The 25165-nt window shown below is 38.9% G+C and overlaps 4 protein-coding genes across 7 annotated transcripts; 2 read left to right on the top strand and 2 right to left on the bottom strand.

Moving 5' to 3' along the window:
• The first annotated feature begins 401 nt into the window (after positions 1–401).
• Positions 402–3500, top strand: scg2b (secretogranin II b). The gene is made up of 2 exons (XM_055033533.1): positions 402–503; positions 938–3500. Exon 2 carries the CDS (start codon positions 956–958, stop codon positions 2708–2710), a length of 1755 nt encoding a protein of 584 aa, XP_054889508.1. The 5' UTR covers positions 402–503; positions 938–955; the 3' UTR covers positions 2711–3500.
• An 85-nt stretch (positions 3501–3585) lies between these two features.
• ap1s3b (adaptor related protein complex 1 subunit sigma 3b) lies at positions 3586–8659 on the bottom strand. Of its 2 annotated transcripts, XM_055033534.1 has the most exons (6): positions 8528–8659; positions 6218–6396; positions 5954–6062; positions 5121–5258; positions 4325–4386; positions 3586–4140 (listed from the first exon to the last, which is right to left on the bottom strand). In XM_055033534.1, the coding sequence occupies exons 1-5, from the start codon at positions 8528–8530 to the stop codon at positions 4345–4347; spliced, it is 471 nt and encodes a 156-aa protein (XP_054889509.1). In that variant the 5' UTR covers positions 8531–8659; the 3' UTR covers positions 3586–4140; positions 4325–4344. The 2 variants fall into 2 exon arrangements, with proteins under 2 accessions (XP_054889509.1, XP_054889510.1); XM_055033535.1 differs by lacking the exon at positions 4325–4386.
• A 130-nt stretch (positions 8660–8789) lies between these two features.
• Positions 8790–13902, top strand: LOC129362206 (dehydrogenase/reductase SDR family member 12-like). Of its 3 annotated transcripts, none has more exons than XM_055033635.1 (11): positions 8790–9049; positions 9738–9755; positions 10193–10326; positions 10908–10990; positions 11090–11185; positions 11313–11394; positions 11485–11546; positions 11687–11791; positions 13096–13186; positions 13336–13473; positions 13600–13902. In XM_055033635.1, the coding sequence occupies exons 1-11, from the start codon at positions 8994–8996 to the stop codon at positions 13764–13766; spliced, it is 1032 nt and encodes a 343-aa protein (XP_054889610.1). In that variant the 5' UTR covers positions 8790–8993; the 3' UTR covers positions 13767–13902. The 3 variants fall into 3 exon arrangements, with proteins under 3 accessions (XP_054889610.1, XP_054889612.1, XP_054889611.1); XM_055033637.1 differs by lacking the exon at positions 9738–9755 and adding an exon at positions 10409–10452 and having other exon boundaries at positions 8791–9049; XM_055033636.1 differs by lacking the exons at positions 8790–9049; positions 9738–9755; positions 10193–10326 and adding an exon at positions 10459–10655.
• Positions 13903–15023: 1121 nt separating this feature from the next.
• LOC129362204 (cullin-3-like) lies at positions 15024–25121 on the bottom strand. The gene is made up of 16 exons (XM_055033615.1): positions 24832–25121; positions 22713–22910; positions 22489–22602; positions 20363–20523; positions 20120–20234; positions 19818–20046; positions 19581–19726; positions 19287–19463; positions 19034–19204; positions 18240–18347; positions 17919–18043; positions 17731–17827; positions 17479–17613; positions 16624–16810; positions 15951–16096; positions 15024–15612 (listed from the first exon to the last, which is right to left on the bottom strand). The coding sequence occupies exons 1-16, from the start codon at positions 24889–24891 to the stop codon at positions 15481–15483; spliced, it is 2301 nt and encodes a 766-aa protein (XP_054889590.1). The 5' UTR covers positions 24892–25121; the 3' UTR covers positions 15024–15480.
• Between the last annotated feature and the right edge of the window lie 44 nt (positions 25122–25165).

Raw genomic sequence — 25165 nt, 5'->3', positions numbered from 1 at the left:
TGGAGAAGTTAACTCTTGAAATGCCACGATGCAAGCCAGCGACAGAGGAGACTAAGTTACGTTTAATCAGAATCGCAAAAAAAGAGGAAAAATAAGTGTACAAAAAATCATAATGGAAGAGTAGCTACTATCAAAAAAAAAAAAAAGAAAAGATGAGTGAAACATTTATTTGTTAGGGGAATATTAACACAAACACCGACAAGAAGCAGAAATCCATGAAATATCTCTCCATCGTGGCATCTGTGGTGAGGTGCGACGCTGCAAACAAAACACGGGCTCTATTTTAGTTCAGCAGACTCGTTAGTCTGCCATATCATACACCTGAATCATTTATAAGGACTTTTTAGGATCAGCTTTTGCGTGTGTTGTTTGATGACGCGCTGGTCAGGTGGTGCCTCATATAACAGGAGGAGCTGTCCGAGTGCTGAAAACAGAAGCGAATCAGCACCGTTCCTGAGGAGATGCCATACACCTTCACTGCTGTCTGAGCTTTCTTACCAAAGGTAATAAAACCCTTTTTTTTTAATGTTTTGACCGTTATTAGTTTATATAAATATGCTTCCCGAATGCATTATGCGTGATAAGTTTCGTTCTTGGGGGCGTTTTCAAGTGAGACTTATCGATTCATCTTAGTATTGAAAACACGTTGTTGCTTACAGCCTATGAATATGATAAGTTTTATATTAGGTTTTATAGGAAGCCAACGGGTCTGAGTGTCAACGTAATGTTGAGGTTGCCCGTAACAACGCAGGGAGTGACTCATCCAGTGATGTACATGTAACGCGCTCAGCATCACATCAGCGTAACTCCCTGATGTGATCAACCTTGGATCAAAACAGTCCGGCTCACGCACTTTCGCCACAGAATGCGCTGAATTACCTCTTATAAAACACATCCTGGATCTGGTTCCTAATCCTGCTCCGGTTTCTTTTTGCAGGTGATACATTTGCCTATAATGCTGCATTTCCACCACAAGTTGCCCGCGGGGGGAGCCGTGGTCCTGCTCGCCTTCCTTCTCCAAGGATGCGCCGTGCAAGCTGCGTCTCTTCCCCGTCACTACAGGCTCCGGGGCGGGGAGAGTGAGGGGCCACCGGCTGCGTTTTCACCCAGCTCCGACTTGATCAAAGCCCTGGAGTACATCGAAAACCTGAAGCAGCGAAACGGCGGCCGACCCGAGCCCGCGGATTACGATGAGGTGGAAAAATTCAAGATTTTGCTTCAACTCGCCTCGCAACAGGATGAGGTTCCCGGGGACCGCCCGTCGAACCCCGGCATCCAGGGCCCGGACGTAACCGCTGGACAGCTGATGAAGGCGATGCTCCAGACTCTCCAGGACCAGGCCGGTAAAGATCCCAGGAGCGACCGCCGGACGCACAGGCACCGCACCAAAGATACTGAAGCACCTGAAAGTGCACCAGCAGACTATGGCAATTTCCCCAGACCCCACAAGAAGTATCCATTGATGTTTGAAGATGAAGAGAACACAGACGCAGCCAAGCGCGCAACAGAAGATCTGGACGAGCAGTACACCCCTCAGAGCCTGGCCAATCTGAGATCCATCTTCGACGAACTGGGGAGGATGGCCGCAGTCCCCAGCCAAAAGAGAGGTGTGTTCGGGGACGACGACGAAGAAGGGCAGGATGGGTTCACTCAGGAAATGGCCGGAGGAGAGAAGTGGGTCCCCGTGGAGGAGCGGGAGGAGACCGAGGAGATGGTGAACAGGAGCCACGAAGAGATGGACAGGGCGCTCAATGAACAGGAGGAAGCAGAGCGCGAGGAGATGCAACGCCGTGCCAACCCAAATCAGGAAGATGCTGACGATGACACTAAACTCGTAGATTACTACCTGTTGAAGGTCCTGGAGATGAGCGATCAGACGCAGAAGAGGGATCAGACCGGCGATCAGAGGAAGAGGCTGATCCGCCCCTCCATCGTGGATCCCCGGACAGTGAAAGAGCTGCTGGAGCTTTCCCTCAAGCTCCACGTTCCCCCTCAAGACCTCATCGACATGCTGCTCACGGAGGAGCTCAGGAAGCTCCACCGCGACCCCCAAACCTTAACTCGCTACACGGCCAGCCAGACCCCCAAAATAAGGTACTTCAGCCGCAGGCTCCCGCTGAAAAGCAAGCCTGCTCCCGAAGACATGGACAGAGAGGACTTTCTGGACATCATCGGGGTGGAGACCATCAGCAACGAATACCCCGTTGTGCAGAGACCCATAAAGACCCCCTCCTCCACAGACAGGATCTCAGCTGCGGCGAGCGCTGGCGCAGTCCCGGTTAAAATCCCGTCACCCTCCGGACGCCGAGAGAACCTGTTCCTGTCGGAACTCAACAAGATGCCCCTGAAGCGTCAGGCCGACGTCAACGACGAAGACGATGGCGACGGCGACGTAGAGGACGAGGTGACCACCTATCTTGCGGCCAAAATCCTGACAGAGTACCCCAACACCATCACCAAGCGGGACACCCAGGCGCAGCTGAAGGGACAGTTCCCCTACGAGCTGTACGAGCGCGCCATGAAGGACTACATGGGGCAAGCAGACACTGAGGCGCGGCCAGTTTCCAAGAGGGAAACCGAGGAGCAAACGGAGGAGAAGGCGAACCCCGGAGAGGTACAGGGGAAAGAGGAGGTGACGGCCAAGACCTCCGCTCCGCAAACGGCAAAGGAAGAGGCGGAGCGCCGTGAGATAAAAGCGGCCGGGATGTAATCTGATCCCCCTCCCCTGCAAGATGCATTATTATGAATATGTAGTATTTCTACTGTCTCAGAAATAACGTTTGGTGGACGTGATCTAGTTTACACATTTCTATTATATGAACTATAGCTGGTAATAATAATCACTAATGACAATTATATATATATCAATATAGTAACTTTAGAAGTAAAATATGAGTTTATCAATGACTGTCCCTACTTGCTGCAAGAACATCCTAGAAATATTCTGATACACCACAGGGAATTAAAGGTGCGGCCAGTGAGGCAGAGACCTCACCTGGAAGATGTGAGCTCTCAGTAATGATCAATCAAATCAGATAAAAAGTTGTGTGATGTTAAGTTTACATTTACTCGTGTTTGCAACGGCCCTACAGTTTAACCAACAGAGTAAAAGGTAAAAATGGCTAATTTTCATCTATGTAGAACCACTTATTAACACATGTGAATATAAATGTAAATTATTAGGTACAAATCTGAATGGGCCTTTAAAAGAAAAAATAAAGTCAAGCTTTACTTGAGAATAATTATTGTTTGTCAGGGCTGAGGGCGAGTGTTGTGACTCTTGACATATTCAGGGTTAGTGGATTTCATGTTATGGAGTAATTATTTCTAAGTCTAAATATCAGACCGTCGCCTGCCTTCTAACCCTTTCATACTGCAAAGCTCTGTGTTGTTGGCCTAACAGTGGTTGTGTTACGTATGCTCATTTTTAAACCATTTTGTACATGTTCAACAACGTGTGATCGATCACAGATGAATAAAGCATCAGATGTATTATTTTTCTTCTTGCTGAGTTCTGTTGCCTTATTGAGAAACGGCCACAAATCACAGTCTAAACAGTTTTGACAGATCACAAGACTTCAAATCTTTTCGTATCGAAATATACATTTTAATCGAAAATGTGCATTGTAAAAACTCACACCAACAGTCGCTCAATATATCAGCCAAAAATTTCAAATGTAAGGTTTAGAGATTACAAAATGTAAAAAATATTTTATAACTGGGCATTTTGCTAATGAAAACTTTTGAGTCAAATATCTCAGTAGTACACTTGAAAAAACATTTTTATAGAGTGAAAGTAAAAACAGCACACTTGGGGGAAAAAAAAAAATCTTTTTTTAAGAGTAAAAATGTCAATATATTAAAAGTATGATTTTTAATATGAATGAATCACAATTTTAATTATAGAAAGAAAAAAAAAAAAACCTTAGCATCTACTGTAATATTCAAATTCCTTACAAATGAGTTAAAAAAAAAAATCCTGCGCATTCCAAAGTTTTGGGAAAAAAATTGATAAAAGATTAAATGAAGAAACTTCATGACCCATTTACAGTACATCCAGGTTGTGGAGTCCTCCACGAAGTTCACATTCTCCTTTCTCAACAGTTAAAATGCAGGTTTGCTCATATACTCCTCCATGGTCTGAGAAAAAGGCACATCAGAGGTAAGAAGAGAATATCAGCTTTAAAAACAAAATACAAAAAAAAAAAAAAAACATGGCAAATTGTGCACTTATTTCTTAATATTCACAGACACACACCTACTCATCACCTGCAATTCAGTGCCAACACACAGCAGGTTAACTAACACAAGCACAGCATCTAACCTGTCTGTCCATATTCAAGGTCATCCAAACAGCTCCACATCATACCACTCACTGTGGTCATCCTGAAGCGATAATGGTCAAAATGAATAAAGGGAGGCTAAACTGAACATCATCCAACTCTAGATTAGAAGTGTTAGTCAGCCCTAGTCAGAAGCACAGGACAACACACCCAGCTGTATCACACAACCACGAGCACAGAGGAAGGCGTGGGAGCAGAAAGCACCAGGCAAACACTAAAGTTCACTCCAAATTCCAGCAGAATCTGCTTCTCCCTCGCAGTGACACTGGCTGAGGAAGAGGCAGATATGCACCCTGGAAAAGGAGGGGCAGGACAAACAGCAGCACAAGCACAATCTATAAAACAGGAGGGGCCACTAACATTGAGACAACTTTAAGCTATGAAGAAAACAAAGACACAATAGGGACTGAGCTGCACCTATTTATGGAACTCACTACCGAAAACTAACCACACTACATTCACTCAGTAAACTGACACTCTCATTTCAGAGCATAAAGTAGTATTTAAAAGAAGTGTTGTTGTAGAGAGAAATCTTCAAACACCCAGTTTTGTAGATTTGGATTACCCCACAACCACAACTTTAGAAAAAAAAATCAAATGAATACAGACATACATACAAGCACACGCACACACAACAGTTGTCTTAGTCTAAAAATGTGTCGCTATTGCTTTAAAAAATCACTGAGGCATGCAACAGAAGTTACATGCTCAGACAGTATTAGAATAAAAAAATGTCTCGTGTGTGTGCGTGTGCATTCATGTGTTCATGCATCTTACCTCTTGTAACATGTCTGAGGATTCAATGGCTCGATTCACAATCTGTTTAGAGGTTTCCTGGATCTCTCCTCCCATTAAAAACTCATCCAGGATAAAATAGGCTTTCTCAAAGTTGAAGATTATGTCCAACTCGCACACCTGAGAGAGCATATGAAGCCAGTTATTAAGGTTATCCAATCTGCACAGAACACATTGTTTATTACTTTTTATACTACATCACAGTAAAACGTAAAAAGTAAATACAGTGTCTGCCACATTATCTATTGACTCTTCCATTAAAGATGTTTAAACATCTTTTAGACAAGCTCATCTTTTATTGAAACATACTTTCAGATAGATTTCTGAAAATTCCAATATTTAACTTAAGAACATTTAGTGATTAGTTGGGGGGGATCCACAATATCAAACAATTGTTTTTAATTGCACAATTATTGGCTTCCCTTTCTTTTAACTTAAAATAATTGAAGTAAAATAATCAAATGTTTTTTATATAGGTTGGTCAGACTGTGTAGAAAATTGTAATTAGTAATCCATTACTTTTTATTTTTCAGATGTATAAAAGTGATGTGATACACATTTAGCCACCTGTCATGTTGTCATGGACCGTGCAGTGAGGGGGATGGTAAAAAAAAATCTCGAGATGAAAAGCAAGAAAGAACCCAAAACGCTCAGATTGTTCTCTCTGCTTGATTAAACCTTATGAAATTATGTATTGATAAAAGTAGTTGTCCAAAGTAGTGACAACAGGGATCCCAATAATTGTGACTGGTACTGTATAAACAGCTTAAAGAAAACTTAAAAAACAAACAAAAAATAAAAAAAGAAGGACATACATTGCCAAAGTATTTGTCCAGCAGCTCTACATAGCGGTGAATAATCTCCAGGGCTAAAAGCTCATTCTCCTCATGCTCCACGCCCAAACAGAAATATAAGCTCGCATACCTACAAAGAGAACAAAGGCATTTGTTAAGTGGTGATGGACAAACACATATTACACAACAAAGCTTCACTATCAGAGAGAAACTCTTAATGATCAACCCACTAAAACCACATCGACTAATTTGAGCTGCTTGAGCAGACATGAGAGAGCGGCTCACCTCTTATAAACAATCTTCAGGTCTTTCCACTGAATGAAGTTGCAGGTGCGCGGTTGCCTTGCTAAGACCATGGTTGTCATCTCCCTTATAATCTTCTTCTTCTCACGCTCTGATGTAGCCGCGTACCACTTCTGCAGACGCAGACGCCCTTGGCGACTGAAGAGCAGCAGGAAACGCATCTAACACAACAAAAGTCAGCAGGGAAAGAAAATGTCATGTCTGAACCACCAAAAGTGGAACCTAATGAAGCCGTGATAAGTTATTCATTCACTGTAATCAGTAGACAAGAGGAATGCATTGGCATGTTTCATTTATTAAGAAAAAACCTCCCAAAATTACAAATAATAGCTGTACCAATTTTCTTTATGCCGTGGACACTTTTCAGGCAACCTGCACTATATTACCAGGAGAGTTTCCTCAGCGTAAATGAGAACATTTGACAAACTTGTTCTTACATCTTCTAAAAAGCCATCAAAACTATGAAAAGTAAATGTACACTTGAAAAATAAATCTTTAGTTTTAACTGTGCTGTAGTGACTATATGTTCAAAAACGGATGCACTGTGGACTGTGGTTTATGTAGTCAAAATAGATCAAAAAGAGTTAAAATAAATGCAGTTCTCATTGCTTTTAATCCACAATTCATGGAAAACAAGTTATGAACTTGTATATTTGACTAAATAACGTCTAGCAACATCTTATTACGTAGAATCATTTCCTTAACACTATTTGTTTACTTGCAAGCCATGATTTTACAGCTGAAACGGCTCATATTTATACATTTGGTAAATGTAACTATTCTGACGAATGTATTGGAGATCACTTATTAATGAATTCTGCTGTCTATGCTGGTTTATACATGACTAAATGTTCATTTTGCATTAATGGATGCAAGGACGCGATTTGATGCTTTTCTGGCTCTAAATTTAAACATGTTTTCTGAAAACGACACCCAGACAAAATGAGTCGTCAGACAAATAACCTTGGCAATTCATTCATAGCAACTTACATAAGGGATGCTGCAACTAGGCGTCATAACAGCTTACTTCAACACCAATAATTTCTTGAGGAAAAATATTTATTTATTTATAACACATAATTTGAACAAATTTATCGTTTTCAGTTTCACAAATGTTTCAGTAAAAGTGACAGCTGTGTACAAAAGCCCCTGGCTGCAGTCAGCGGGGGTTAGAGTTGAGTTTTCTGTGGGCTCCTTGTAACGTCAGCTGTCAATTCACATCCACATCTGAGCAATAATTTTAATGATGAATAATTTAATGATGTAAGAATAAAAAAAAAGCATAAAACTATGACAAAATGACAGACTGATTTATGTATATAAAGTTTTCAATTGCACTTTGTTTTTCTGGCATGCAATAAATGTTTAGAGAAAAAAAAACTTTAAATGAGCTGATAGATTAATTTAATAAATCATTAGTGGAAGCTTTAATATAATAAATAATATGAAATCAATATTTTGAGAGTCAATCAAAACATAAGATGTATTAATTTAATTATTTACTTAATGGTAAACAAAGAAATTTAGGGTTGATAATCCACAATATACAAACAAATAACCAAGCTTGCTTGGAGCATTCAAAACAGATATTACTGATGCCCTTGTGGCTTGACTGGAGATGGGAAATCTGCATAGAGCCCCATAAAAAATAAATTATTAATAATAATAATAAAAACAACAACAAAAAACTTAACTTTGTCCTGAATAAGGACAAGGCTTTGTGGGGTGTTGCTTTCCACCCCACAAAGCAACACATGCAGACAATAGGAAAAAAAAAAAAGAATGAATTCAAAAAAGAGGACATACAAGTATTTCCAGTACTTAAAACTTGTCAGGAAATGAAATTAATCGAGCAGAAGGAAAATTAGCAGCATTTTTTTCTTAATGTACAACCACATAGTTTAACATGAAGCAGAAAAACTGCACGTTTCGTGAGTGTCCCTGTTCACAGCAGGCAAATTAATATGTAAAGCATTAAACTGCCATTAAGGGGAGGACACCTACAGGAAAGTGACCGAACCTGTTTTAAGGAATCCACCGGTAGAAGCAAACCAACACCTTACGTAGTTTTCAAAATTGGACTGAAACTCATTTGCTTCAATATAAGCAAATAGCGTTAAAAAAAAATTTGTTAGCCTGATGAAACAAACCCGCTACAGTGTTCAAGGAAGTGACTAGTCAGCGCTCCGCTGTTAGCCACCTGTTGTCAGGTGAGACAGGTGAATGGCCCAGCTGGCTGATTCCACTTTACAGCTACAGCCATGCGCACAAACTAGCTTTTAAAGTACTTACCATTTTTGAAGCTGGGCCAAGAGATACGAACACTATCAAAAGACAAGAAAGATATGCACTTTAACCCTCACAAAGGGTCAGACGGCCAGACTGAAAACATATCTACCCTCCACGAAGAGCAACCAGTGAGAAAAAAAATCCCTTTTAGCTCCGCCCTGCTGGCCTCCGGAGGAACGGCGCGTCGTCACAACTTACAAGCATCTGGATTGGTCACTGACAGACCTGTGTTACAGGGATCAGCGCACCCAGATGCGCGCTGCGTTACATGCAAACGAACGGACTGGTAAAAGTTTAACATATGACTGTTAGCTGGTCCGTTTCGATGTTATTGCGACTAATGATCGGTAGGGAGCAGCATATTGCTCCTGCCTCTGTTTCATGTGATGCCAATCCGTCTCAGTGATTGAGAAAGAAACAGGGGAACTGGTTGGTCCATTGCTCTGGGAATTGTTGTCCACTTCACATCATGTCTATTTACCGAAACGCCATATGGTTTTTGAATGGGATCCAGCAATACACAAGGTTAGTAGCTACAATATTACTTTGATGGTGATCTCAGATCTGGAAATGTAGGCTATATAAAAAGATGCTTTTTCACTAATGAACTGGGTGTTGCTTCAAATTGCAACGTTTTGAGTATTTAGATGTGTTTCGTGTCATAGCTTGTTCTGTTTTTGTAACTGTTGCCTGACACAGTCAAATCAAAGGTCTGATCACTGTGTGGCACAGATCACAACACAAACTGGTCTTTATGTCCAATCACAATAGATCTATTGACAGCTGGTGTGTCCAGAGGATGACACGTCTCTAAAACAGTGTTGGTTGTCAATCTTGTTTATGAACAAATGCAGCCACATCTTGATTCCTGTTTTCAAAAGTGACAGGCTTTAAAGTCCAACCACAGCAATACAGAAAGAGTCTTTAAAAGTTTTTAAATTGGTTGCTATTAGCTGTAGGGTTTATTAATGCTGATGTTACCGTGATTTCAAATCTGACTTCTGTTTTTGAAACAGTTTATTTTACCATTCTTCTATCCTGTCTGAAGTTGAGTATTAATGGAACTAAGCTTTAATAGGTTTAGAAGGTTTCCTGCACAACATCTGCTTGTTGCACAGGAGCCTTTCCTTTCTTGGCACTGTTGCAAATTTCTTCTGTTTCTTCTTTTTTTTATGTCACACTCACTAATTTCAGATCATTAAATATGTTTTAGATCAAGACCAAGATATTGGTAAGTAAATAGAAAATGTAACTTAAAAAAAAAGAATGATTTCATTAATAATTAATCTATTTCATTAAGCTATCAAAACAAAATGAAATAGTAGCCCATGTTTAACAGTAAATAATTCATCCAGGGCCATAAACTTAAAAAAAGGATAAAAATATACCTCTTTTGAGTTTCTTTTTTTATTTTAGACTTAATTATTTGAATATTTTCTTTACTTATTCCAAGTAGATTTATATAGTCCTCATATCCTACTGGATTTCTTTATAATTTGTCAGAAAAACAATTCTGTGCAGCCGAGTTTCTTTTCAGTTCTGCCGAGTGCTCTACTGCTGAACACATGATTGAATCGTTCACCTTTATCTCATTGTAATCAATATTCCTCTCACACAATAGATGATTAGTATGCTTATTATTATTGTTATTTATTTTTATTTTTTCAGGAAGGGATACGCAGCCGCTTCCAAAGACTTTGAGAAGAAGGATCTTGATGTTTCTGTCGTGGGGCGATCCTTCTTGATCACTGGAGCCAACAGTGGTATTGGCAAAGCAACAGCCATGGCTATAGCCAAGAAAGGTATCAGCTAAAGAGTTGCACTCTGTGTCACAATATAATAAGAATAATCATAGTTTATTTATAATGACCTTTATATTTTTAGATGTCAAAGGGCAGAGCCAAAAGCAATACAAGCAACTACAATGGGTAAAAGTAATTAAATAAATTAATAACTAAAAGAGATTAAAACCAATATCTAAGAAAGTTAACCAAAAATTTGCTAAAAAGAAATGTCATTTTTTTAAACACTCAGTGTATTGTGGTGCCCTCAGAGTGTCAGGGTGTGTCATAGATGAGGAGAGGCAGCAGAGAAGGCCCTATCCCCACCATGGTTCTCGGTTTGGTTTTGGGTATGTTGAGAAGGTTTGAGTGGGTGGAGCAGATGGAGGGAGTTGTGTTTTGTAGGTTAAGCAGTTCTTTGATCAAGGTGGGGGCATTTCCATAGATGTATTGCTGTGTGAGGAGGGAAATCTTGAATTCAGTCCTGGTGGAAATGGAAAACCAGTGGAGAAAGTGGAAGATGGAAGTCATATGGTTAGCTTTCTGCACTCTCATCAGGATCTGAGCTGTAAAATTGTATTTTGTTGTATATTGTTGTGCAGGAGGAACAGTCCACATGGTGTGCAGGAATAAAGACAAAGCAGAAGAAGCCAAGTCAGAGATTGTTTCTGAGTCTGGGAATATGGTGAGTGACTAAAATTTGAACATACCCTTACATCAAAATGCCAACATTAAAGATTAATTCTATATCTAGGGGGAAAAAAACTTACTCTGGTTGTTGTAGGAGGTATACATCCATGTCGTTGACATGTCCCAGACACGCAAAGTGTGGGAGTTTGCTGAGGCCTTCAAGAAAGAGCATCCATCGTTGAACGTCTTGGTATGGATCAATTATCTTTCTTATTCTTGGCCACATGGAGAATAATGGCACATCTTTTCTTGTTTTTCAATTTAAAAGTGTTGCTTTGTGTGTTTGATGTGATTCTTTTTTTAAAATAATGTGGTAGATAAACAATGCAGGCTGCATGATTCACAAGAGAGAGCTGAACGCAGAAGGCCTGGAGACAAACTTTGCCACCAACACCCTGGGTGAGAACTGATTCTCTGACAATTGACAGTCAGAGTGTGTCTTCCTGCAGCACTTCACTGTTCCAACTAACTTTATTTTCATTACTTTAGGGGTGTATGTTCTCACTCAGTCTCTCATACCACTTCTGCAGAAGAGCCAGGACCCACGAGTGGTACGACTTCATGCATAAATACTCACAAACAGAGGCTTCATCATCTCGATCATGTGGACTGCATAAAGCCACTTTTGTCTGTGCTTTAGTGGCTGTTGTCTAATCACACTGCTGTTGCTGTTCACTCTCTCGGTGGTTAGATCACTGTGTCCTCAGGGGGCATGCTGGTCCAGAATCTCAGATTTGATGATTTGCAGTCAGAGAAGGGCCACTTTGATGGTGTCATGGTCTATGCGCAAAACAAGGTAAGACAAGGAAATAATTTATACATAAGAAAGAGGGTATTCATAGCTGTTGAACTTTTTCACATTTTATTACATTACAGTTAATGGCCTCTATTTTGTTGGGATTTTATGTGATAAGCTAACATTGAGTTTCACAAAATTGTGACATTGAGAAGGAATGGATAGAGCAGATTTTTGCTGCTGTTGTTTGGGCTGTGTTCATGAATATATTCCTGGACTTTGGGCTTTTCAAACACATTAAAATGTTCTGTGATCTGTACAAGTGCACTGTTGCTGTGAAAGCATGTTTCAGGTTGTTGTTTCGAGTCCCCAGACTCAAGTCCTTTCTGGCATCTAACATATTTCCTTCCAGTATTTAGCTGCTTTCATCCATCGTCTTTTCAACTCCAACTAGCTCCCCTGTACATGGTGACTAAAAGGGTTCCCTCAGGATGATGCATGAAGCCCAATGCTCTCTTAGCTTTCTGGTACACATTTTGCATGTCAGTCAAAAGATGCAATTTAGATTCTTTTTCTGACCAGGGCAGCCTCCTCCAAATGATTATTTTATTCCTTACAGATCCATGGCATAGCAAACTGTGACTTCGTAAGACTTTATCAAATAAGAAAAACTGGAGGTTTCTTTTTTTCACTTTTCCATAAGAGGTTCTTATGGAAAAGAGGCTCTACTGGAGTTTCTCTTCCATAGAGGCTCCATGCAGCCTCAGTGAGTTAAGCAGTGAGTTATTGCTTAACGCACTGCTTACGTGAGTTAAGTCCTCCTTGCCTACACACTGTAAGTATAGGTGGACAGCTATTAATTTGTAGAGTTGCAGTTTAGCTGAACTCCTTTGATTTGCCAATGATTTTTATTATGGACATATCTGGTGTGCTCCTAAGGCGTCATGGTGGAAGCTTTGGTCGACTAAAGTTCCTCTTGAGAGAAAAAACCTAAAAGTTATTCTGAGAATATATTAGACACAGGTGGACCACATAAGTGACAGTAGTTGGTTGCAGATTTTATTTAAAGGCATCAAAAGAAGTGGGGGCTAAATATTAATGCATGACACATTTTTCAGATTACTATTTGTAAGAATAAGTAAAATAAATGAAGCATTTTCTTTCCAGCTCACAGTTTTGCAGAACTTTGTGTTTTATCACAAAAAAATCCAACAAATACTGAAGTCTGCTAGAAAAATGTATACAACCTTTAGATGTTTAATACGTTTTCATGGCGGTTGTATTTTGCTAAGCAGGAAGCTGTAAAGTCTAAGGTTGTACTAGAGAAATTTGAAGGAACGCAATAATATACTGTTTCTTTTTAGAGACAGCAGGTGGTGCTAACAGAACACTGGGCCAAAGCCAACCCTGTCATTCACTTTTCTGCCATGCATCCGGGCTGGGTTGACACACCAGGTACAGTCTCAATAGGGTGAACAAATGTCTGAAAAGGAGCTGTTTTTGATGGGTCATACACAGTTAACAAAGTGTATGATCCATCAAGTGATGTCGTTTAAAAGCAGAATATGTGTAGAAATGTTTTTTTTTCTTTCTTTTGTTTCCAGCTGTTTCTACAGCAATGCCTCAGTTTCATCAGATGATGGGGGACAGGCTGCGCAGTGTGGACGAAGGAGCTGACACGGTTGTGTGGTTAGCTCTGTCCAGAGCTGCTGCTAGAAAACGCAGTGGCCAGTTTTTCCAAGGTGAGATCAACAAAGTAAGGTAGTCTTTGTGGAGTTAGAAAAACAGTCAGTTTTCTCTTCAGTCCTCTTCGATGAGCACAAACATCACTCACTGTCGAGTCCTCTGACTGGCTGTTTTTGTTTCAGATCGTAAGCCCGTTCCCACGCACCTGCCCCTGGCTTGGACTCACAGTTCTGCTGAAGAGATTCAGAGTTTCATAACTCAGCTGGAGACTCTGGCCAGAGCTCTTCAGTCACAGCATGACGTAGATCTTAAAGGACATATGGACACTTCCGTACCTCAGTTTGTCTGACTCATGTTATGAAATGTGTCGGTGACTCAGAAATTAAAATTGTCACTGATTGAAAGAACATATTACATTTCAAATGTTGCAGGAAAATATTGCTCTGGCTTTTCCCCTGAAATAAAATTGAGCTCTGGTCACATTACTACAGTTGTGTATAATTTTAAATTAGGTTGGCATTCATAACATTAAAATGTATTCCCATGACTTGAAATAATTTCCAAATAGTTTTTGTTGACAAAATATAGGATAGTAGCCTACCAACTAGCAACTTGTTTTAGAAAACTGAAGACACCCCTCAGGGTGCTGGTTGATCTTTCTTTTTCTCGGCTTCAGCCGAGGCTTTAGCACAATGATCCATTCAAATAGTCTATAGTTTACATCAAGCATGGCTGCTTGGCTTTATGACAATGTTTATATTGTATTTAGTTTTTATTATGAGAAAAACTACAAGACGAGCAATATATACATCAAAATCATGTTAATACTTTCACATTCAATTCCCAATTTCCCTAAGAACCAGACAAAAACCCAAGTCATCCGCCAGTTTTCCCTTGAAAAACTTCCCTTTGTACACGTGCTGGCAACGGACTGTTCGTGCCCTTGGCTTGACGCTGACAACAGGAAACATGTTTTATATAGTTTGAGTGGGACACTGCTTCATTTCTTTCTTCAAAATTTAGAACATTTACTGACTTTTAATTGGTTGAGATAGTAGCAGGAGAAAGAGTGGCGTGGAGTTGGTTTCATTCATGTAGAAACTTTTTAGTTTCCAATATTGGAAGTCTCCAATATTTTTTAGTTTCCAATACATTGAAAATATGTTTAGGTAAATATGTTTAGTTTCATAGCAACAGAATTGCTGTTTAAATATAGATACTCCAAATAATAACTGGGACTTATTTCAAGGTGGAATAAAAATAAAATTTAAGAGACTGTGTGTTGCAGCATTCGAGGCTACTTCTTCTGTGTCAATAAAATGACTGATCAGATAAGGGTTAATTTAAAAAGGAAAATCACAGACTCAATGCTACAGCCCTCAAAGGAAGGTAAAAAGGAAAAGGCTGCTTAATTTTACTCAAATTAATTTGGCATCTGCTTAATGAATTTAATATTTCCACACCTCAGTTGCTCATTTTAAGGTCACTTCTGTTATCAAATGCAATATTATTATAAAATATACCAAAATTATTTCTAAGTTCAAGAGTAAAACAGCATTTTAAGTCTGAATAGAGACTAATATAGAAGATGAGCAACGCAATTCCATAACAAAGAATCCTAATTTTTATTTTCTAACAATCCACTTCTGCTGTTTTAATAATTTTATTAGCTTTATACAGTACTGAAACACAAAAAAAATAATAATGTGGTGCATTCACATTTTCCCACGGGATTCTTTGCAAGTTATGAACTCTACCAGGGTAAAACAGTGAAAATCTTGAAGCTGGATCCATCCATGAAAAAACTCACTGGGAATAGGAAGACCGAGCCCGATTTCAAAAGTCATCTAGAACATCTGATGGATTTTCTTTTTTTGTCTATTCCAAGTTTTTACGTTCCATGTACGAGGGCTTACTGTGTTTTTTTTTTTTGTTTCTTTTTTTTTTTTTGCACGAGTTGATGAATCAGGGTTCCAGTCGATGTCTGTAAAAGAAACTTACAGTCCATACGCAACAACAGTCCACAGAAAACATTCCAATCTTTACTCCCCAGCATTCATCTCCTACGCCACGTAGGTGTACACTTTGCGATCCTCTGGCGTCCGTGCCAAGTATTCTCTTTCTATCAGTCCTTCAATGCGCTTTTTGATTACCACAGGACTGGGAAGAAACCGTGCTCGGAGCTGCTGGGTCACCTGAAGACGCAGAGAGGCAAAAATGTTTGGCTTATGATTAAAGACTGCTCATTAAAATTCTATTTTTAATGACCTTGTGGAGATACTGAATAGCAAAAGTCATTGATAAAATAGTTTTATTAGATTAGCCAAGCTAATCTGTTATTGTTTTGCACTACAGTAAGACGAGGACTCCTCTCTCTTTGTCCTCACGATGTACTGATGAAGGTCAAATAATGAGTGCTCCATCTTCTAACAACCCTACATCACAAGTATTATTACATAGCATTTCAAATGGAACTACAATACTGGTGGTTTTCAAGTCAAAAGGGGGGAAAGAAAATCTGTGTGGTCCTCACCTCGGCTACCAGGACATTGTGCTGCATCTTCTTCCTCGACTTCATGATGCGGACGATGGCTGCCTCAATCTCATGCTTCCTGTCATCATCGACTTTCTGTCGTGTCTCCTTTCTTTCAGGATCCGATTCTCCTTGTTTAGCAGCAACTAGTAAGGTAGGTACCAGGTAAAGACAGAAGACTAACATAAGGAACTGGAAAAATGGTAACTCAAATGGTGACTGTGGCTGTATGGCGGAGTAGTCATCTTGCAATCGGAAGGTTGTAGTTCGATTCCAGCTTTCTCCTGCCACAGGCCCTTAACCCCAAATTGCCGACCGGTCTGTGTATCGGTGTATGAATGTGTGTGCGAATGGGTGAATGTGACTCTAGTGTAAAGCGCTTTGAGTGAAATGAAAATGCCAACCCCATTTACAATTTGTTGAGTAGATCTTGTGTAAGAAATCAGACAACTTATGGGGTATTTATCTGTTACTGAAAACTGAAAATGTTTATATTCTGCACTAAATGGGTAAGGAAGGCTATAAAAACAGATTACATACAATAAAATGGAAATAAAACAGCATAAATGAGGAAATTGCGCAAATTGTATGAATAAGGAACCAGTTCACAAAAAAAAAAAAAAGAAAAACAAAACCTGATGTAAGGTTGCAGCCATGCAGCCATTTAACCCACCTGTCTGGATTTTGACTCTGTGCAGCTTGGAGGTAAATTGATCATTGACTGTAAACACATGGCCATTTTCAATCTCTTTTGACTTTGGCTCTTTTGTTAGAACTCTTTGTGTAGGTTTTCCACAGGCTAAAGACTGCAACGCTCGCACCAGCTCTCTCTCTGGGATGTCTGTCTCCTGCTGGATCTCCTACAGAAGAGGATAAAGATGACGATTAATGTTTAAGAAAAGCCATGTGGACTGAAGCTTTGTCCTATTCAGTAACACGTACATTTCTATAAAATTGCAAACACTCATTCATGTCAAAATTGTTAATATCTAACAGATCCAAACAGAAATATGCTTTTGTATATGTAGCAGGAAGTTAATCAATCATTAAATTTACAGACTTGAAAGCAGATAACTATTTGGAAACTTTTACAAAGAAAAATTGTGAAGGATAAGCAGGTGAGTTATTGTATTACCAGATTACTGCAACTCTTTTGAAATGTTTATATATAAACAGTGATCGGGACACAAAAGTAGTCACAAAGAAAAAACAGTGATTCAGTGAAATGGTCACTCAAAATATTTTCATGCTCACAACTAGTGAATGCTGGCCTCTGTTGGATAAAATTGAAGAGCAACTTTTGTTCACATTCATAATAAGGTCAAATGGCTTTGACAGAAAGTGAAAGAAAACAATGGACTGTAATTTATTGTGTTAAGCACAAAGATAAGCCAGAGAGCACATCTTGACACCGACTTCTGCCTGTGAAATGCAGATCTTCTCTATCTGAGACAGGTGGTCATAATGTTATGACCAACTGTTTTAATTGGTGTCTAAAAACAGAAAAAAGAGAGCACAACATTCTCACCTCAAAAGTGCACTTTTCCCTGTTGTTGAAGAGCATGAGGATGGTCATCTGGAAAGTGGAGACCTGCAAGATGTGCTTTCGGGTGTTAGAACCTGTTACCTGTGCTCCACCGACACCGACCTCCGAACCATCCTCCTGCAGAGGAAATAGGAAAAGATAACAATTGAAATAAAAACATGAATCTACATCCAGTATCCACAACTCTACCCTTAAAATGGTTTAGCATTTAAATAGTTGGACCAAAGCTGGTACCTTTTTGATAGCTCCATAAAAGGTTGCATTTAGGTCTGCTCCACCCATGTGATGTTGTAGTGTGAGCTGCCTTCCACTGTGCTTAGCAAGGTAAAACCTATTAGATTCAGACAGGCAACATTCTCATTAGATGCTATGCAAATGAACATTTAGAGGTAATACCTTTCTCACCTTGCTGAATATCTTACCTTCTAAAGACTTCATATGCATCTCTAGGTGCAGGAGGGATGGTGCACTTGGGTGTTGCAGACTGTGTAGGCCAGTAACCCGTGGTCAGGACCCTTACTGTTAGGTCTACACCACTTAAAGAAGCCTGAAATCGATGTATAAAACTTCTCAGATTCCTTGACAATGATCTTTAGATGCATTTATTTAATCTAGGATTCACGTTTTAATTCTTTTATGTAATGAGAACCACGTAGTCTGGTGACCGTGCAAGAATTGCCCACATTGGTTTTGAATAAAAACACATACTCTTAAGTGTAGGCTTTGTGTTTTTAATATCTTACCGATATGCTTTGAATGTATTGCCTGAACTCATCCATAGTAGTGTTTGAGATGCTCATGTCTCTGAACATTCCTTCCAGTTTAGAGGTGAACTGACAGCCACATTCTGTCTGCAAGCGAGAGACGAGGACAACACTGAGCTACAACTGCAAACATACATGTAGAGTACATGGAATAAAAAAGGTGGATGTGGATTTGATATAGAGCGTCAACATGATCCTAATAGATACAGATACGAGTGCACATTAGCATATCAGAATGCTAATGTGCACTTTAAAAAGTTAATTTTGATAAATCAATTCAAAAAGGTTTAACACATAGGCAATAATAATGAAACACAGCAATATGTTTTAAGAGTCCTTTGATTATGATTATGACTCGGAACTAATAAAAAAGAACATTCTGTTTCTCTGGTTATCAAAATATTCCAAGCCATTAAAAATATGGATTTTTAACACAGAAAGGTCCTGTTGGATAACTGATGGATAATATTGGCTTATCAAATACAAAAAAGTAAAGACGGCTAACTCAATGCTAGCTCAACTACAAATATGACGAATGTTTATTACAAGCTTACGTTTAGGAAAACCTTCTTCTTGAGTGTGTTTGTCCTTTTTAATATACGAGCATCGTTAATGAGAATTTCTTTGAGTCGTTAGCCATAGTCATCAAAATTACAAAACAAAAACTACAAAAGACCTGAAATGTATCACTTAAGAGTTCATATTTCTGAATGGAACAACTAAAATAAATCGGGTTTACTGGGCAGGACCTGTACACCTCAGAAATCTTTCACCTTCAGTTTAGAGATCATGTTCTTCTCCGAATCATCCGAGACACTCTTGTTGCTGAGAAGCCGACGGCCCAGATGCTGCTTGTAGTATCTTTCGAAAACGTCCTTCTCCTGCATAAACCTGAACAACACCATGGCCTTGTCGAGAATAGACTCCACCTCCTGTTCTGTCAGCTGATTAAAATATAGATCAAACAAAATGTAAATTATGGCATGCCACAGAAAAAAAAAAAGTTTTTATTATAAAGTCACATACCCCTTTTACTCCCTTCTTGAGCTTATCGTCTATGAACAGTGATAAGTACTCTGGTGAGCGTGAGTTGAGGTTAAGAAAATACTCAAAGTCTCCAGCAATAGTTTGCTTAAAGAGTCTGTCATTGCTGAAAGACTCGAGGAGGAAATGATCAAATCGTGTTTTCAAGTCTAGCAGACCCTGTGGAGAAAGCGATAAACACAAAATGACATCTCGAATACAGCATGTATCTCTAATAATGTTGAGGTGAAGTCTTTAAATTCCAAGTAGTTTTGTGACAGAGTTCTGTCAGTGTACCTGAATGTAATCAACAGGGTTCTTGCCCTCTCCCTCTTCTGACACCAGAGCTTTGCCCTGTTCCCTCAAGTACGAGCTCATACACTCGCACATCGTTTTCAGGCCATTTGGTACTCGACTGAATAGCTTGTACATGCAAGCCAGATCTGAGAGTGAAACATGAAGCAAAAATAAAATAATAAGACAAAGGATATCGAGAATTCAATCAAAACAAAACCTATTATTAAACATATTTACCTTCCGTCTTTCCATTCTTGAGCATATGCACCAAGCCAGAATTCTCCATCTCCACAATAGTTTTCATGTGTTTTGAAATAAGCTCCCTTTCCACTACCTTAACGATTGGCTCTTCGGTTGACTTGTCTAAGCAGTGCATAACTCGCTCAATCTCTTCATTGATCCTAGCCTCGACCTTCTTTATGTAGACGCTGGCACTGTTTTCTGCCAGGAACTTTTGGCTCTCCATCTGAAAACATTAAAAATGAATGGGGCTGCAGATACGACGAACGAGTGCACAGAGGCATCAAGCGCAAACTCACCTGGAAGAATTCAGCTGACATGTCTAAGAAGGGGCATTCGAAGTCCTCCTCGTACACAGATCTACCGTCCAGTCCGAGAATCATCAGCATCTGGCAGGCGTTTCTGATGGCGCCCCTGCAGTTGGTGGTAGAAAGGAAACAAACAAAAACCTCGAGTTACATCAGACTTACTGATTCATTTAAAATATCTGGCTATGCGTCCGGTGACGCATAGCCACCGGACGCAGGAGCACAGGAGCTTACCTGTCTACAACTTCCCCCTTTCTTTCCCGCGCAATCATGTCCAGTAACGTCTGTCGTAGGTGGTCCCGAATGCAGCCGTAGCGTACCACCTGGTCCCTGAATATGATTAGGCCAAGGTTGTATACATTCTCCACGTTGTTTTGCTGAACATAAACCCTATCCTGAAAGAGAGTTAGAAAAAAAGAGACACAATGACTTTAACCAATTTTAATGTTACGCTTTAGCTTGTATTATAGCATGGATTTCCCACAGTATTCTTTTAAAAATAAATTATTGGAGGTCAATAAAAGCTCAATGAAAAGTTCAATGAAAAGTTCTGGCATTTTACCAGTTGTCATTTCAGAATATGACAATTGATAAAAGAAAAGAAAACCGAGTCCTTGTCAGTCAGTAGCGCACATATTTTGGTATATAAGGCACTATTTATCTAATGCCTTTCTTCTTCTGACTTTGAGGCAGGGTTTATATATCCAAACAGACCACATGACCTTTAATATTTAGTCCCAAAACATTCGGCTCATTTAGTTTGCTTCTGGAAAGTCTGATTATTTTATTAAGCAAGCTCAAGAGTTGTTTTCTTGCACTTAATCTAATATGTGAGGGATCTCAGAGAATGAGTAGGATTTTGCAGTGATGTACTTTTTTTAATGCTCTTATATATTAGTTAACACTTTGTGTGTGTATGCGAGATGCAAGAAAGTTCTGGTGTTTTAGTCAGCTGCAGCGCTTACTTTTTCATAATCTTTGCACCAAAAACAAAAAAACAAATGCAAAAAAAAATTGTTTAAAAATTCTATGTGGATATGACCTAAAATACAAACATACTGTGTAACATTCTCTGCAATTCAGGGTTTATTTAATCAGAAACAAGCATATGAATGTTCCAAATCTTCAATAGCTTTTAGGAGCAATTAAGTCCTTATTATTTTCTTGAATTTGCCTTTGACAGATTGTTAAGTAGGTAGTGCTATGATCTCTAATCTTGAAACCTGTTATGTTTCAGAACTGGCGAAGCTAGTTCTGAAACTAACAGTTTTCCATATTGTGATGCAAGGCCAGAGGAACTCTTTGTTTTAATTCCACTGAAATGAGTCATTATCATTTTCCTGCTTGCGTTTCTGATGAGCGGATGTCATTTTAGTTTTGAAGAAACTGAAAATTGCAGCACGGAAAAATGTTGGAGGAAGTTCATTAAGAATACCTAAGGCATTGTGTTCTTCGTTGTCATCTCGCTAGAAATCTACTTTACTTCCTTGACTGCCAACTTTAAGTGTTAATTGCTTGTTAAATGAAACACCATGATACAAACTGTCACATGCAGCTTCACTGCAACTACCAACTATGATTTAGTCAGTACAATTAGGTCAACATGAAACTCAAAATGTTTTCCTCAACAGTATTTCTGATAAATGCTTTGTTTAGTCGAGAGAATAACACATTGAATTTTTTTTATTAAAATGGATTATAAATACCTACATTTGATGTATACTTTTTAGTATAAGAGACAGTTATACCAGCATAAGGACATTATTTGTAGGTAAAGTGGAAAAAAATGCATTGTAAGATTTTGAGTTTTTACATTACAACAACCTTATGATCCATGGGCTTCAGACAATAAATATCAAACTTCATGGTTTTAATGAGGTTTTTTTTCACTGGTAATCTCTTACATAAAAGTTTTTGAAGGAAACCAAGACTGATCACAACAGATCTGGTCTTAAACAATCCTCTAAACAAGTTGATCAAAGTGTACCGCTTCTTTGAAGATGATGTAATCTTTTATAGACTTGATTTATGTTAATCTTAAGGCAGGTTTGGAATTATGAGCACAAAAATATATTTGACATAAAGATATGTCAAAGTGCTGCCAGTCAAAAACCAAAAAAAGCGTGAAGCAATAGGGCTCCAGTAGAGCCCTGTGATCTCCATACTGACTGGGCTATTGTTTTAGCCTACACTTGCGCTAATCTCAAGGGATCAATCACTCGAGCACAACCACACACACTTTTTGTTCTCGCTGTTGGCAAAGGTAATGCAAATGGTTCTGCCAGTTTTCCGATTAAACAAACATGCAAACAAAGCTTCATTGTTTTAGTTCACAAATAATTTAAGAACAGAGTTCCTACCATGTACATAAGGATGTCTCTGATCATAACCATAGCAGTTTGATGGTCATTCCAAGCCTGGTTCAGTGTTTGCAGAAAGTTATTGTTTAAGGAGTTTAGAACATCTTCCCGTACCTAAAAATAACACAAACAACCAAATCAAGTCACATCAAGCCAATTTATCTACGGTGGGACCAGTACAAATTAGATTTTTATGATTGTTGAAGAGAAAAGCCGTATCTTACTTTGTTGATGAGGTGCTCTGTGACCACTTCCCTTAGGCCCGTGTAGAGCTTCTCTCCGTGCTTGTGGAGCACCATGGTGTAGGCATTCCTGTAAAGCTCCTCAAAGCTCAGCCCGCTGTTGTTCTTCCTCTGAATCTCCTGGATGGCATTTTTCAGAAGGTCCCAGATGTTATTTACGTATTTCTCATCCATCGTCATCTGCGGGACACACAAAAAAAAATAATAATAATAATGAGAAGTTGTGGTTTGGAAACATCAACTGATTTATATTGGTAAATCGTATGAGATTAGCAATATGAGACTTTATTCTTTCAATGCCATTTCAAAAGATTAAACAATTTTCAAATATGTTACATTAAACATATGTCACAGTGTTGCCATTGATTTTATTCTAATTACATGCACTTCCTTGTCTAGTTAACTTCTCTAGGTCAAGTTGGTTTAATTAGATAAGCAATTATTCATACATAAAATACCAGAGTAAACTTCAACAATACCTGTTGTCTCATTTTTTCATCTATTTAAAGATGCATTTCTGTGCAAAGCAAGAAATCCTTTAATGTTAGAAGCATGTCAAATATTATTGCAGTACTTTTCCCATTTCAGCTTGGAAAGCTTGGACCAATGATCAGATGTTTATGCCAGCAACAAATAAGTCAAAAGCAGAAAAATATATTTGTGCAATAAATTAAAATAAAATCCTAAGAAAATAAAGCCACGTGCAAGGTTGATCACAACTTAATCACTGTTATTGACTAAATAAATTGGGAGGGTCATGTACATTTGAACAAAAGCAACACAACTATTGGGCTAAAGTAATATAAACAATATGGGGCATATAGGAGATCCGGGCAGTGCAGTGCACAAAAGAAAAAAAAAATTGAAACAAGCGTTTCCATGAGTAATGCTGACTTCATCTCTCATAGCATAGTTTCAACTCAGTGATGCCATTTTGTCCCTAATGTCATTAAATGAGTCATTTTGGAGTTAATAAAAGACTTAAACTGATTTTTGCAAGGGACACATTGGTCACCTCATGGAGAAAAAGTCACAACATTTCTACTTAAAAGCAAAGGCTTCATGACCGTTGTCGATTCCTGACCTTAGGAGCTTGCCCCCTTTTCTTTTTGCCCATTCCCTGTCTGACTATTGTCAAGGCCACTGGCCTTATAAGTTAGAAGGATATAACTTATAAAATAAAGTTTCATGAGACAAACTGTCTCTTTGTTTGTAGGGAGACTGCTCTTAGATAATATAGAAATATGTAAGAGTAATACTATATCATCAACAATGAAGCATAACTTTTGGTAGAAATTAGGTCACATGCAATAAACATTTATTCTAATCACTAAAAAGGGTGGATTTCTCAGAAATTATTTGAAAAATTATTTGAAACATTTTGAAAGATCTAGAAACAATTTAGGTGATCTTTTTATTTATTTTAAAGGTTTCAATGGAAATTTGAGGACATAAATTACCCCAGAAATGCAACCTTTCAAACAAAATCCCTGTCAACTTTTAGGCTCCATACAGGAACCATGCGTCATTGAAAACTTCTTTTAAGGCTCATTCAGATTAAATAGTTTATTTTGACAAACACTAATTTTTATCTCCACAGTTCAAATTTTTATCTCCACTTCAGAACTTAGGTTAGACATGCATATTCATGTTTCATTCTCAATAAAGAGCCACTAAGTTTCAAATGAATTCACTCGCATGAGCAAAAACCCTTATGCACACATTACATGGAAGCGTGAGCGGTTATTATAACGTAATGATACTGGTTGACAGACTGACAGAAACTTGGCAAACGTCAAGCCAGCTAACAGGCCCGCTACTAACGAGCTTATATTTGAAGTTTCTTCACACATGCTAGCATTAGCTCGTGACAAATAAACGGTAATAATTTCAAACCGATAACGAAAACAATGCTTCTGAACCAAAAATAATGAAAGCCTCTGTGCCTCAGAAATGATTTGTTCAGGCAGTTGTAGTTTCCCCCAGACAATGACGTCTATTTTTTCGTTTGAGATGCTAGTTAGCTGACAGCTACAAACACAGAGATCTTTCATTTCCAACGCCCTAGTTTTAAAATCAGCGTCCGTCTAATAATACTCACAGGAAAGGCTCGTATCCTCATCTTGGTGTCCTTCTTGGTGCCGCCTTTGAGGTTGGACATGATTACTTAGAGCGACTTTCGTTACTAAGTTGACTTAAAGACTACATGAAAGGCAGCTGCTGGTCTGCTTTCTGCACCCGGACAGAAAAAAGGACGCTTAATGGCCTCCCTTATGGGAATGCGGTCAGTATCTGCGTTCGTTACACTGTTGTCAGTCGCTTTCCTCAGAATGTTTCGGCTAATGTTTTAGCTTGTGTGCAGTGATGGCGGCCGAAGTGAATTGTCTTCTCCACTGCGCAATCCGGAAATCTCGCGAGAGTTGTAGAGTCACAAA

This window comes from Poeciliopsis prolifica, unplaced genomic scaffold, assembly GCF_027474105.1.
Source record: "Poeciliopsis prolifica strain line A6 unplaced genomic scaffold, Auburn_PproV2 SCAFFOLD008, whole genome shotgun sequence".
Lineage (NCBI taxonomy): Eukaryota > Metazoa > Chordata > Actinopteri > Cyprinodontiformes > Poeciliidae > Poeciliopsis > Poeciliopsis prolifica.
This window is presented reverse-complemented; position numbering and strand designations above follow the sequence as displayed.